Genomic DNA, 11,789 nt, shown 5'->3' with positions numbered 1-11,789 from the left:
CTGTGGCACAGGCAGTTGGATGAGTCACATGTGGCCTTGGGACATGTACCTTTACAGGCGGAAGCTTGCTGATCTGGGGGCTATTTCTGTTTCTTGCCTGATGATCCACAACCATACTTCTCTGTGCAGTTGTGCAATGATCTAGACTAGCTGACTGCTCTGCATGTAGCTAAGTGAAGGGTCCTGGCCCAAAATATAGCAAACAGCATATGGCAGGAAGAGCATTTCATTGTGTGCTTACCTATAAGCAACTGCTTCAATCTCACTGAAATCAATGGGATTTGAGGTAAGCACATAAAGTTAAGCACTTAGGGTACGTCTAGACTACATGCTTCTGCCGACAGAGGCATGTAAACTAGGCTACCCGACATAGTCAAAGAAGCCGGGATTTAAATATCCCCGGCTTCATTAAAATAAACATGGCCACCGCGCTGTGCCGGCTCAGCCGATCGTCGGCACAGCGCGCGAGTCAAAACCTAGATCGGTCGACAGGGGAAGCCTTTGTCGACCGCTCCTGTAGACCTCATTTCACGAGGCATAAGGGAGAGGTTGACAAAGGCTTCCCCTGTCGACTGATCTGCGTCTTGACTCGTGCGCTGTGCCGACAATCAGCTGAGCCGGCACAGCGCGGCGGCCATGTTTATTTTAATGAAGCCGGGGATATTTAAATCCCGGTTTCTTTGACTATGTCGGGTAGCCTAGTTTACATGCCTCTGTCGGCAGAGGCATGTAGTCTAGACATATCCTTACAGTTAAGCACGATACCTAAGTGTTTTCCTGAAAGGGGATGGATATAAGCATGTAAAATGGTTTCCTGAATGGAGCACCTACCCTTAGCATGCATGACATCCCCAGGGTCTTCACTAATTGGTGCAGCAGGGGCCATTGTGATTTGATTGGCGGCTACTGTTCCAGTGCTCCTGTTGCAAAGATACCAGGTAGCACTGGAATAAGACTCCATACTATTTAAAAGTCAAAGACACCAGATGGACTGCTACTGTAAGCCTTTTCATGGCCTATAGTGCAATCATTTTGCATTTCATTCAAACTACTTCCCACCCCACAGTCAACACCTCTTCAGGTTTCAACATAAATATTTTCTCTCTCTCATCCTCTCTGTACACACGTACACACACCTTTGTAGTCCGCACTAGGGTCCCTGTATCAGATGTAATCAAATGCTTACTAGAGGCCAATGTTCTTTACAAGTGTTCACTTACAAGTGTACAATATGTCCAGTGTTCACTTACAACAAGAAACAAGATGTGGCACAACAAAACACTCCAGTTCAGAACTCTTTAATACAAGCTTATATTGTTTGTGGTTTTGATTCTCTGTTCTCCCAGCATCAAGGGACATGAACCCTCTTAGATGTGTGAGCATGTGTATGAAGATATATACAAAATCACACAGTTAAATATTTAAGCATACAAGGTATTATATATTTTTATAATATAGAATTTTAAAGTATAGGAATCAACAATGGCAAAATATTTCTTATGTCTTTGACACAGCTTTTTTTTTGAAGTGACACGTGACCTGTATTTGAAAGACCAGAGGAATTTGTTTTGTTTTGTTTTTTTAAAAAAACCTGTATAAAGAAATTCTGTGGAAAAATGGTAAAAAAAAAAAAAAAAAGCTCATGAACCAAAAAAAGGACAACTGTTAAAAACTGTATTGAAAAAAAAGAAATAAATTAGATGAACAATTGTGTAAATATAAATTAAAAAAGGATGACAATCTTAATAAATAAGCTTTACTATTTACATCTTTATATATTGCTTGGAGACTTAAATTAGATCCGTTAAAAACAAACGAATGCAAAATAAAAACCCAACATAGGAGCAGCAAACGTACAGGCGTGAGGTACAGAAGTAAGGGCTGAACTGTATTTTGTTTATCTGCTTTTTTTTTTCATTTTTCTTGTATACAGTAGACCAGTAGAATTCTTGTGAAAATAGATCCCTAGCACTTCCTTGGATTATTGGTTGATGTGGCTTCCAGAAAGTGCCAGAAAGATTCCATAATAATAATAACAATAATAATAATAATAAACATAATTATAACAATAATAAAAAGATACAATATGATACATAAATATGGAAGAGCAGTTGGTACTATTTTTCTCTAGATGAGATCACAGTTTTATTTGTAAATACTACACACATATATATAATATTACACATATAATATTATATATATAGCATATATATATCTAATATGGCTCAATCCTGCTCCCATTGAAGTCAATAGCAAAAAAACCTCTTGTTGGTGCTGATGGGAACAAGATCCAGCCTGACATGTACAGACAGGTAAGTGATTACAGAGGCCGTACAATGCAAACTCCACAATGGTTCCAATTCCTCCCTCTTGAATTGCTGGTGAAAAATGTCTCATTACAGCCCTGGTTCTTTGTACTCAGATGATCACAAATGGTGCCTGAATTGCGACCCCACGGATTGAAACAACAAAATCTGAACCAAAACCATTTTCAGAACTGAGTTCTTTTGGCTCAAGCACGACCCGCATGAGCTCCGCTTCCCCCACAAGGCCCGTACTGCACCTGCAGCACCAGGACTCACTCTCTCTGACTCTAGCCATGCTGAATCATGCACTTGAGCTTGGCCACAGAGGAAGCAATTAGATTTTAACTGACTCTGAGCTATAGAACGGGGCCAAAGTGAAAAATGGTTTGCTACAAAATATTGCAAAAATGAAAACAACATCCCCATCCTACTCACACTCTACTCCACTGGGGTTTGCAAACTGGTGTCACTGGTAGCAAGAGCAATCCATTAGCCTTTGCATTGCTCTCTATTGACCTCATGCACTGGAGCTCAGCGGCAGCACAGCTTGATAGTTCTGGGGCTGCTCTCAGCAAGCCCCGATCAAGCCTCCTTGGGCTCAAAGGTTAAACTCCATCAATGGGAACAGGCCTGGTCCGAGGAGGCTCAATCTCCCAGGTGAGTATTAAGAGTGCTGCTCAGCACCTTTTGGAAGGACTCAGAGCTTCACAGGACTGGACCCCTGAATGGTGTAAGGTGGAAGTAACTCAGCCGAAGTCAATGGAGTTACACCACTGAGATCAGAATCGGGCCCTGTACCTTGAAGTTGTCAACCGCTGCACCTGACCTTCGCCCAGTGACAGGCCAAACACACACCTAATTCTCTTTGGAGTCGGTGGGAGTTTTGCAGGTGAGAACGCTGCGAGATGAGGACTTAAGGCAAGGATTCTCAAAGCAGCCTAAGGGCATTAGACACCAAACTCCCAGGATCTAATGCTCTTAGGAAATCCCATCCTAAGTGTCAGTTTAACTCATTCACTCACCTCCTTGTTTTCTAATTTGGCCTCTAATGGAAATCAAGGGATGGAATCTTGGAAGCGGGGAAATGTTTAGTGCCCCTAATCCCAACTCACTGGAATTACCTGTCTGATCATTTAGCAGCTTTTCTTTTCTTTTTTTCTTTTTTTTTCTTTTGTCTCTTTCTCGCTCGCTCGCTGTCTTGTTGTTCTGAATTCAGACTGTGCAGTGATTTTGGAGTGCAGTAATTTGAGCACAGTGAAATACTGATTAAATGTATATGTACAGTTGGATAATGTAAAAAAAGCACAAATACACATGTTAAAAAAATCTGGAAGAAATAAATGCAATGACCCCACCCACCCCCACCCTCCAAAAACGATATACCAACCTCCCTCCCCCCCAAAAAAACAAATCAAACTAGCCTTATTTCTTGGACTTGACACAAAGCACAAGGAAAAAAAAAAGACCAGCCCAAACCCTGACACCCCCCCCCCCCCCCACAATGCAATAAACACTTCACTGTATTTCTAGGGAAATCTACACATAAGTGTCTAACTTTCTACTCAGTTGGCAGAATAACACACAAAAATAGGTTTTGCTCTTCTCAGGTTTGGATCATGCATCTTTTTTTTCCTTTTTTTCCCCCTCCTCCTTCTCTTCTCTCTGTAACTCCCCCCCACACTTGAATCAGTTGCAGCAAGAAACCGTTTGTGTTTTAAATTTTTTTTAACACAGGTAAAACCTAGAACAAACCGACAGTTACAACCAAGTGAAACCAAAACCGGAAGGGAGGTAGCTGGAACCTGACTTTAAACGATCCTCTGGCAGAAGTCTCTTGTCCCAGCTTTGGTTGCAGGGCAGCATAATGTGCAAGAAAGCAGGGACACCAGCACAGTCCGGTTGGGGGTGGAGGGTAGCAGCTGATAAGGTTTTTTTCCACCCCCTGAACGCATGATTCACCACTTTCTGACCTAGCTCTCCCCCCTCCTAATCACGGAAGCTAGCAGCAGCAGGAGCCGAGCCTGGGCAAATCTTGTGCCCAGTGAGGATGAGCGACTATGATCCCACATCTTGGAACAAAGATGCACTTGCTAACCAGGCAGGGAAATGGGACCTGCACCAAGGGAGCAACTGCTATTGGGGGCTTTATCTCTTTCATGCATTTGCTTGGTGGCTCACGTCCCTTTCTCCTGGTCTATTGCCCACTGAAGTCAATGGGTCTACACAGCAAAGTTATTTCGGGATACCAGAGGTATCCCGAAATAGCCACTCTGTGTCTTTTGAATGCGCCTGCTATATCGAAATATAGCGGATGTGCTATTTTGCCATCCCTGTAAACCTCATTCTACGAGGAGAGTAAGGGATGGCTCGAAATAGCACTTTATTTCAGAATTTGGTGCTGTGTAGACAGTGCCAAATGACGAAATAAACTACACAATTAGCATAGCGCAAATTGCGTATCTTATTTCAAGTTTCAGGTGCTGTGTAGAAGCACCCTGGGAGCCCTTCCACCGGTGCTAGTGGGCAGTGGATCAGACCCTGAAAGAATTACCCCCCTATAGGCCAAGGATTGGCTTAATTTTTTCTTCCAAGCACAAAGGAGAGGGAGGCTGGTACAGGGCCCATGATCCTTTGAGGCCCCTTCACTTGCCCACCTACGCATAGAAGCAAGGCACAATGGGAGGCTTGTGTTCTGGGAGCGCAAGTGGGCAAAGCTGGGAATCAGCATCCCCATCATGCGTGTCCCACGGGAGCGCAAAGCAGCGTTAACATCCGCTCCTGGTGCTGAGTGCCACTGGAGGAGACGTATGGCCTAGGCAGGCCGGTGGGGTAAATAGCAGCATGGAGGCTCTGCCCTGGAGAGGAGATTGCCACTGTTGCCAGACTGGGGACTGCAGCACTGAAACTGGCATGTGAAGCTGGATGGGTGAGAGGCCACGCCTCCTTCCACACTAGCCCCTCCCCTCTAAAAAAAGACAGACAATCTTTGGGAGTAGCAGCTTGCTCTGTCTTCTCAGTATCGATCCATCTCTACGCCAAAGGGGCTCTTGTGGCCCTGAGGTCTCGGGCGCTCCCAGCTGTCTTTGGGGGGGGGGTCTCTGCTAGGGAGCAGTCTAACGGGGGCGATTATATTCCTATAGTTGGGTATCTGCACCTGTGTCTCCAAACGCAGACTAAACACAGTACAGCTGCCCATGGCCTAGCAGGCCTTTGCTTTCTGGGTGGTGCAAAGAGACTCGGAGCTGAACTCCTGCCAATGTGCCCGGTGCGGAGGACACAAGCCAGTCGGCATGGAATGGGCATCTGGGGCTTGGAAGCTCTTTCGCTGGTGCCAGTAGAGGGGAGAGGCAACGCCACCGTCTCACAGGCACTGCCTTGTGGATAGCACCCTGAGATGTGAGAAAAAAGGCCCAGAGCTGCCAGGCGCTGGGGAGCTCTGGGAATAACTGCAATTCTCACTCAAGAGAAGCCCAAGAAACGCATTCTGAAATCACTCCTTTAGACTGCAGCCCTGTCCCTGTTCTACGGATCAGGCACCACCAGATTGATGACAAATTCCCTGCCTCATCCCTCCCGGCTTTGAATTGTGGCAGGGGGCTCCCCTAGTGTAACTGATGTGGCTTTAATAGACTTAGGTCAGACATGTGTTTGGCCCTTTACCCTTGTAGCCTTAATCCTGACCCTGGTTTCTACAAGCCTCTTGATTTTCCATGTGGACGTGAGCCATTGCTGGGGAAGGGAGATACAGCCTCTGAAGAAGGGTGGGCACTGACAACAGCCAATGGACATAAGTTCTAGGGAGGGTCCCTAATGCCCCTACCTCAGTGAGTGCCACTGAGAGGCCCAAGGTGGGCAATGATCTGGGGTGGGGAGGAGCTTCTGGTGTCCCTGAATTCAGAGAGGCCACAGAATTCCTCTGTTGGCTTAAAATGGATTTGAGTCCCCTCCCCCTTCTTCTCCAATTCCCTACCATCTGAAAACTCAGACAAGGGATTGCAGCCTATTGTAGAGTGTCCGCGGTCCCCCAGCCAGCTCGGTGCCCCGTGAATGTATTTAAATACGATGTCCAAGCTCTAAAATGCTGCTGAGATTCCCAGGTAAGGCTCCATCAGATCCACCTCTCAGCTGAGCCCTGCAGAAAGGGGAATTCACCCTTTCAGGGAGGTGTTCTTGTCAATAGCAGCCCTAAACTGCAGGATGCAAATCCAGCCCTTAGCGTGCGGACCTCAGGGATATGTTTGGAAAGGGTTGTAGCAGCAATGTCCGCACTGGCTCCATTGGGTAGCGTGCTGACTCAGTGAGATCTGAGCATCCTGAGAAGGCTGAACCCCAATTAAGAAACGACTAAGCAGCGGGTGGAAAGTACACCTTTCAGGACCAGAACTGGAGGTGGGAAGGAGGGGGCAGGTGGAAGGTCTGAGGGGAGCCTCTCTTAATGCCCTTCCTTTTGGCAGGTTCCAAGCAGCTCTGCTGTGAAGTCCCCATGTCGGCTGTCTCGCCCACGGGCCTCGCAATTTAATACTGACAAATCGGGTTCAAAGAACGCTAATACTGTCTCCAGCCATCCTTGCCACTTGTGCTTTTGCATGCTCTCCCTCCCCTTCCCCCGGCCTCTCCGAGACCAGCAGGAAGAGGCCGCGCCTGTTCAGTGTAATATACACTCCTATCAAAGGCACCACTGGCCGGCTGGAGCTGAAGCAGCAAATCCCCGGGGCTGGCTGGTGTCCTGGTTTCTTGCCCCAGTGCTGAGGAGAAAACCAGAGGGTCTGAAAGACAGGTTGTAGGTAAGCTTTAAGGCAGACTGTTTGGTTGCTTGGGGTTGTTGTCACCCTGTCCTGACACAGTAAAGAAACTAGTTGTATGGGACATAGCAGCAGGAGTAGCAGCAGCAGACATGCTCGAACGACAAGTACGGGGGTTCGATTTACCCTCCCTATTCTCTCAGGAGCAATAATCTCCAATCCTCAATGCCAGCCTAACATGTGTATGCCAAGCCTCAGCCCAGCCACTCGCCCTTGCTTCGCCAAGGGACGGTCTGCCCAGCAGCGAATGGCTCGGCACGCTCACATGCAAGGGCTGCCATTTGCAGGCTGGACAGAGGCCAGCGGAGCTGTGCAGAAAAGCCCAGGGCAGCTTGCAAAGCACCTGGCCTGGGTGCCACATTTCCATGATAAGATAATGCAACCCACATTTCAGCCCCCAGGCGTGTGGAAAGACACTTGCCAAGATGCACAGACTCATCCTAACCTCAGTGCCCTGGGCATGGGGTACGTTGGCATTCAGCATCACTGTAGGCTTGGCCTGGTTTCTTCCGAGAGCCCAGCCTCTTCCGTGAATGGTCTGAGGTCTGAGCGCTGGAGAGGGGAAAGAGTTTTTGCTTTGATCTCAATCTCTATATGGCTTGTTTCTCGCCTTAGATCTAGATACAAACAGTTCAAATTAGGTGGGCACACAACTGCATAAACACATGCTGTTTTGATACTTAAAAAGTCTTGACTTGACTCTTTGTTTCTGCTTGTTTGTTGTTTTTGCTAGTTAAGAGATACTTAATCCATAACCCCCCCCCCCCCCCAACACACACACTTTGAGTTCTTCTTGGACAAAAATTAAAGGCAGACTGGTTGAATTCTAAAGGTCCCTGGTGCAGAAATGCCATCCAGTTGAGCAGCTAAATGTTAAAAGACAATACCAAAAAAGGATGCAGTGTCTCTCCGAGCCTGCCTTTAGCGGTGCGATCGGCCATCCCACGTTGCTGTACGTTACCCGCGACTGAAGCTGCGTACGTCCTTCTGACTGTTCTCTTGAGCGTTAGGGTCGAGGCAAGCACACTCTGCTTGGAGGTCACAGGACATAGGGAAAGGAATAACCTATGGAGTAGAGCCAAAACACATGGAAGGGCATGAGGGGAACACACTCTTCGACGGTCATGTGGATATGGAACAGAGCTCAGCCGGCAGATGCCACCAGCTAACCGCTGCCTACCTGACTTCCTTGGCTCAGTGTTATGTTGGTGTGATTTAGTCAAGCACTGGATCAACAGCACTGGAACCGTAAGACCTCTGTCCCTTAGCAGCATGGACAACAGCAGTGCAAGCCTTTCCCGCTGCTTCCCCAGCACACTGCAGCCCTCCCTCCAAAGGTACGTCTGTATCGAGGCCAGGGGTGTGAATGGCAGCTTGGGGAGATACCCCCTGCTCTGTACTCTAGCTAGCATGCTAACCACAGAAGAGGTGATGCCGGGATGTGGGGTTCAGTGCTGCTGTGTAAGGCCCCGCCCCCAGCCACGTCCATGTTGGCACTGAAGCTGTCGTACCCAAAGACACTATCTGTCGCTGGGAGGCGGGAGCCGGGCAGGGTCAGCCCTGGGCCTCCAGGCACAGTCCACGGAACCCTCGCAGTATGTCTTATCATCAATACGGGGCGGGTGTGCTTGTGTGAAGAACTAGCGCTGTCTCGGTCCGACTTGTGGCTGTTCTGCAACGCTCTGCTTCAACTACCTTCCCTTATTCCAAGGGGCCAGGCTCCTGGTCTCTCTGAGGGGCCACTTCTCCCCATAGGTGGTGGGTGTAGGCCCAGCAGGGGAAGGCAAGCCCCGCCCCCACCCCTTCTATCCAGGGCCCACCCCTGTAGCCAAGCCCCACCCACCCCAGCCCGATCCTTCCTGGTGACCTGGAGGTCTTGGGCTGCCCCGCCACGGCTCCAGTCTCTCCGGCTGCTGGGCATGTAGGCAGTTTTGGGAAGGCTATGTTTTCCCTGGTCTACACTGCCCATTGGCCATGCTTCTCCCCCAAAGTCCACAAGCACTAACTCACAACCAGGTGGCAGCTCTGGTATCCCAAGGGTCAAAGTTCTCACCATGTGATAGGGCCTGTCCAGTACTGTTCTGTCACTTAGAGTCGGGACCTGCAATGGGACTGCAAGGGAGAAATACAGGCCCAGTTCCACATGGTAAGGCCAAGGCTTTCAAACTTCTGTGCTTAAATCTAGGCTTCTAAATCTATCCTTAGGCACCAGAATAAGTAACCTGCTTTTCCAAAACACTGGTCATTCAAAAGATTCATTAGTGCCTAAGAGTGGACTTTTTGCATCCAGTTTTATGCACCTAGATTTGACAACCTTGGCCTACATTCCTCAGGGCAGGCCCTGGAGCCTGACCCTGACGTCGCTCTTCCTAAGGGTGAAAAGGCACACGTGTTTCTCCAAGAGCGCTCTTTAAACGCGTGGTGTTTTCGCAGTGCAAAGGGGCCCCAGGACTGAGTGGGTGGGGCCCATGGAAGAAATGGGAGTGGGAGATTTTGCTCTGTGCAGAGAAAATCTCCACATTGTCTGTTTGAGGAAGAGCGAGCAGTGGTTGAAGCAACAGCCTGGAGTGCTTGGCTAAGAGAGGTTGATTTCAGCCTATTGCATCATGGCATTTACATAAAGAGAAGGGGGTGGGGGAGAGTCTTGCTTGCCTGAAGTGAATTCCCAAGAGTCTCTCCCATCTGGGCAGACGGAGTTAATGACCTAATTCCCCTCCCCCACCCCCTTTCCAAGACAGTGCTGCAACCTGTTCAAATGTTCTCGGCAAGTACAGCAAGCATTTGTTCACTCTCATTCCCTTGGCTCTGCTGCCACATGTTTGCTCCCTCTTTTTCTACGCACTTTTCTCCAGGCCATGCGGCTCGGATCTGTCTGTTTCCTATCTGTAGCCATCCATCACTGGCACATGGAAAAATGTGGACCGTGCACTCACACACATAGTTCCCATTTCTGTCCATGGAGCTATCCCTTCCGTACGTGTGCCTGCGTGTCTGTGTACAACGTGCCTTTCTCTTTACACATACGTATTGGAAAGGCGGGGCACGGCTCTATTTCACAACCAGGCAGCCTGGGATGGGGACATAAGTGAGCTCCGAGAGTCAACACTCTCCAGAATCTCCACCCAGCGCTTCTGACTTCCCCTCACAAACCTCCACCCTCCAGGTAGAGGATGGCACTGGTTTTGCATCGAGCTGGGCACTGCCCAGAGAACACAAATCAAAGACTGTGTCACTGAAACATGTTTGGAGGAATGAGAAATGTCGAGAGTTTAAAACATACCGTACATACATTAAAACGACAAAAATCAGAGAGTTTGCAGAAACTGGAGGAAACAGGAAGAGCTAAGAGCAGGGCTACTCAACTTTGGAAGCCCGGGGGCCACAATGATACTCACAGCACATGCCGAGGGCCACAACTTAGGTGTGGTTGCATATGCAAATGTATGCAAATAGTCTCTTTCACACTGACAGGCATGAATACAAAGATTAAGGCAAGACTACACAACACGCAGACCCCATTTAAGTCAATTCTGCTGATATTAATGAAATGCAAAATTTACCCGATTTCCACCCACAGGACAGCACTTTTAATGAGCAATGACAGTCCAGGAATGTAACTACTAAAACGCATGTCAACAGAAGACCATTCTATTGACTCGCCGTTGCGGAGCATGTTCAAAGGATCCCAGCCGCAGGCTGTGTATTGAGTAGCCCTGGCTAAGAGGATATTTGGTAGCCTAGAGGTATAAGGGTTTGCTAGGTAAACCATAAGCACAAACTAAGGCAGTAAAGCAAGCAGCTTTCAGGCCTGTAAGGGTGTATTAATTATACACACATCTGAAGACTCCCCAGTTAACGCATTATGGTTCAATAGCAAATACTTTCGCCAATAGGCTGCAGTTTGCTTTATCCCCAATCAGCCGGGGCAGGACTGTGGCAAACTACAAAATCCCCAATATTCTTAAATGAGATGGTAGAGTCTGTCGGGTAGAGTGAAGACCTGACAATCATTCCTGACTGCTACTGACTCAATATTTTGCCTTGGCCAGAATCTTTGGTCTCTGTGGCCCAGTGACTCTCCCTGTAAACTGGGGATAATGCTATTTCTTTTAGAGATACCCTCACTGGATGATTGTCAGTCTCTGGCACTCCAAAGTCAAGGATAACCCTGCAAGATGATGTCTTCAGAAAAGCATGTTACTGGGAGGTAATTTCCCCTTGCGGACCTGTGCTGAAATACTGGCGTTTGAACTTGCTGGCTCTCTGGAGTTCATTACTGTTTGCTGTCTGTTGTTCTTTTAAAGTAAAGTCAGTGGTCCCCTCCACATGCCCTTCTCCCCTCCATCAATCCCTTCTTTGCTTTCTAAGAAACCATTCCAGGGGCGTATGAAACTAGCACTGGACAATACTGGGTCTCAATTCAGAGTGAAATGGCCAGAGATATAGAGGAAGTCAGACTACATTACCTAATGGTCCCTCCTGGCCTTAAACTCCATGAATTCACAGAAAGATGACAATCCCTGTGCTCTGAGACACCCTCTGGAGAGGGAATGTCTTCTTCTGCGTTATCCAAAGGAATTCTACAACCTGTCCTGTGGGCGTTCTGTACCGAAACAGCCAACCTCGCCCAGCAGACGTTATTTCGCAACCAGGCAGCCTGTGATGGGGACTCCATGAAGCT

The 11,789-nt window shown here is 48.1% G+C and overlaps 1 protein-coding gene across 2 annotated transcripts in view; it reads right to left on the bottom strand.

Annotated features, from left to right (window-relative positions):
* Positions 1-3,723: 3,723 nt before the first annotated feature.
* PAPPA (pappalysin 1) overlaps positions 3,724-11,789 on the bottom strand; it is a 243,954-nt gene continuing 235,888 nt past the window's right edge. For both annotated transcript variants that reach the window (XM_075905988.2, XM_075905990.2), the window contains exon 23: positions 3,724-8,173. In XM_075905988.2, coding sequence (XP_075762103.2) covers positions 8,066-8,173 — 108 coding nt within the window. In that variant the 3' untranslated portion in view covers positions 3,724-8,065. The remainder of the gene's footprint in view (positions 8,174-11,789) is intronic.

The sequence above is a fragment of the Pelodiscus sinensis genome, chromosome 23, assembly GCF_052426305.1.
Source record: "Pelodiscus sinensis isolate ZL-2025 chromosome 23, ASM5242630v1, whole genome shotgun sequence".
NCBI lineage: Eukaryota > Metazoa > Chordata > Testudines > Trionychidae > Pelodiscus > Pelodiscus sinensis.
Note: the sequence above shows the minus strand (reverse complement) of the source record. Positions and strands in the feature narration are given on the sequence as shown.